The sequence below is a fragment of the Quercus suber genome, unplaced genomic scaffold (genome assembly GCF_002906115.3).
Source record: "Quercus suber isolate HL8 unplaced genomic scaffold, Cork oak 2.0 scaffold_805, whole genome shotgun sequence".
Lineage (NCBI taxonomy): Eukaryota > Viridiplantae > Streptophyta > Magnoliopsida > Fagales > Fagaceae > Quercus > Quercus suber.
The window spans coordinates 235,763-238,425 of record NW_027070240.1 but is presented as its reverse complement, the minus strand read 5'-3'; the positions used below and the strand labels follow the sequence as shown (position 1 = coordinate 238,425).

General features: G+C 33.0%; 1 protein-coding gene across 1 annotated transcript; it reads right to left on the bottom strand.

Annotated features, from left to right (window-relative positions):
- Positions 1 to 351: 351 nt before the first annotated feature.
- Positions 352 to 1,836, bottom strand: LOC112000998 (histone-lysine N-methyltransferase, H3 lysine-9 specific SUVH5). The gene is made up of 2 exons (XM_024033166.2): positions 1,734 to 1,836; positions 352 to 1,547 (listed from the first exon to the last, which is right to left on the bottom strand). The coding sequence occupies exon 2, from the start codon at positions 1,502 to 1,504 to the stop codon at positions 446 to 448; it is 1,059 nt and encodes a 352-aa protein (XP_023888934.1). The 5' UTR covers positions 1,505 to 1,547; positions 1,734 to 1,836; the 3' UTR covers positions 352 to 445.
- Between the last annotated feature and the right edge of the window lie 827 nt (positions 1,837 to 2,663).

Below are 2,663 nucleotides of genomic sequence, written 5' to 3'. Positions count from 1 at the left end.
GATCCAAACGCTACCCCAATATGACATTCATTTCACAGGCTAGAGTAAGACTTGCACTTATCTATTTGGTTTTTACTACTTTGGTTTTAGGGAAGAGTTTATAAGGAATTTCTGAATAGATTTCAGAATTTGCAGTGGTAAACATTACCACCATCACTTGGCTACATTAGGTGGCTGGCAATCTATGAGATACAAGCCAATATTATTCAAAACTGCAGTATATGTCCTTGGTCTAATTAATTACTTTGAATCTTTGATGGTATTTTGTTCAAAGTTTCCTTGATAATCCTTTATAATTTCCCCAAACATCCCATCCCATGATATCCAAACATTAACAAGAGTATAACAGCATTTATCAAAAACCTAAAGAAAGCACTTCAATTGCACAAAGCTATGTCTACAAAACAAAGAAATCTTAACTGATTCTAAAAATAAATAAAATCTTCTACATGGTAAGCTTCGGTTGCCCCGGAATCCTTCTTAACTCGAACTTGAATACAAGTTTACCAAATGCTCCTCTTTCTTGCATACATTTATCCACAAGATACAAGCCATCATAGATGTATACTATGGCTTTTGAAGCCTTGGAAACTTCAGAGCCGCGAATTACCCTTACAGGAGTTCTAGCTTCCATACTATTCTTCAAAGCAAGGTTTCCACGTTCAAGCTTCTGATCTTTTGGCTCACTTCTTCCAATACTTGGATTCCCACCTTGACCTGAATAAATCAAGACCTCAGATGATATAATGTCATTGACATAACGACCGGAAGCAACAATACTCGTCGCCAATTTTTGTCCACCCTTCACCATGTAATCAATTCCACCTTGAAACTGACGATGAAGGCCAACAACATTCAGTTCAGTTGCACACTCAAACTTGTCACCAACTTCAACTCCAGGAACAGCTCCTATCCGTTTGTCTACGTTAACCCATTTTCGCTCCCATCGAAGATCTATTGCTGCTGCTACATAAGCAAGCCTGGTTGCCCCATTTTTTATTCCTGACTCTGCTTTCAATTCTCCCATGCGCTTGCTCAACAGCTCTCTGAATAGAATCAAAGACTCCTCCACTTTTTTGCGATTATCAATAGGTTTCAAATACTTAGACACAACACTTACCTTTTTATTCACAACATCCTCATTTTCTTCATTTCTATACATCATGTTAATTCTTTTGGAAGTTCCACCACATTTATCATCTGAAAAAACCAGAGGTTTGGTTTCTTCCATGGACTTCCTCTTAACTAAAACACTGGTGTTAGACTTAGAAGAAGCAGAAACAGATGGACCAAAGCCAGAAGGGAAATCCCGTTTAACAGGGAAGTCCCTCAAAACCCTTGGCTTCTTGTGCATCTCCTTAACACTGCTACTAGGAACATTAAGCTTATTAGATTCAGCATCACTTTTAGCACCCATTACAGTCACATCACACACTCTATTAGAGTTGGAAGAAGATACAAAACCTCGCTGTTTTGTAGATGTAGGTGAATTAAACAAACCCATTATTGGTTATTGTTTGATTTTTCAAAAAAAATTGAAGAAACACCTATTTAGAAAAGCAGAAGAAAGAACCATATATCAGACAAAGATTCATATCCATAACATGGTAAAGCATGTTTAATAGAAACATATCACATAATCACCAAAAAAAAAAATCTCTATATATTATAGACGAAATATTAAGAATAGAAACACATAGAAATCTATATATTAAGAGAGAATAAACACTTACAAGAAACTTGTTCAATGGCCAAGTCTACTTGTTTGCTACTTCACAGAGCGAGTGAATAGGCAAGGGAAAGTGGAGAAGTGGAACTTTTAACGGACAAGATTATATATTCAAGGAGCAATGTTACGTACAAATTATTTTATAACACTTTTACAAAATTTAATTTTTTATTAATTTTTATTTATATTTATCATTAATACCGTTTTTTCATTTATTAATAATCGTCCATTATAACCAAATTACCAGTTGTAAAATAATTTTAAAATAATTTATATTTTTAACATTATTCGTATTTAAGTCCTCCAATGAGTTGCAATGCATTAAATTTTAAATAAATTCAAATTTTGATATTTCGGAGTCACTCAATCAATGTAACGGACAAAAAAGATGGTGAGTGAAAAGACACTTTGACTTCAGAGTTCTGACCTGTGAGCCCTACTCATGTTTGTGTGCGGTCTAGCACATTGAATGGGCTGGCATTGAGCCAATAAAGTACCTTTTTTTTTTAAAGCAGGAGCCAATAAAGTACTTTATGTCAGAAAATCATGTTCATGCGTAAAAGCTTTATCGTTTTTTGTTTTTTTCTCTTTTTGCGAGCCTATTTTGCGTATGACCTTTGATTTTCTAATAAACAAAACCCGCCATTTTGATTTCTACCAAAAAATAAAAATTTAACCCCTAATTTTGCTGAAATTGTAGATCCACCGTTTACCATTCTAGGCAAATTATGACAAAAATTATCATATTTATTAGGGTACTAGCATTATTTTTCTTCTCTATTAAAATTACTTTATAAATAAAAGGTTTCTTTAAATGGTATTTTTAAAATACTTAATAATTGATCAAATTTAAGAAAGTTATAGAATTATTTTTTTTTTAAAGAATCGTTTTAATATTAGAAATACTAAAAACTGTAAAAAAAAAAAATTATAA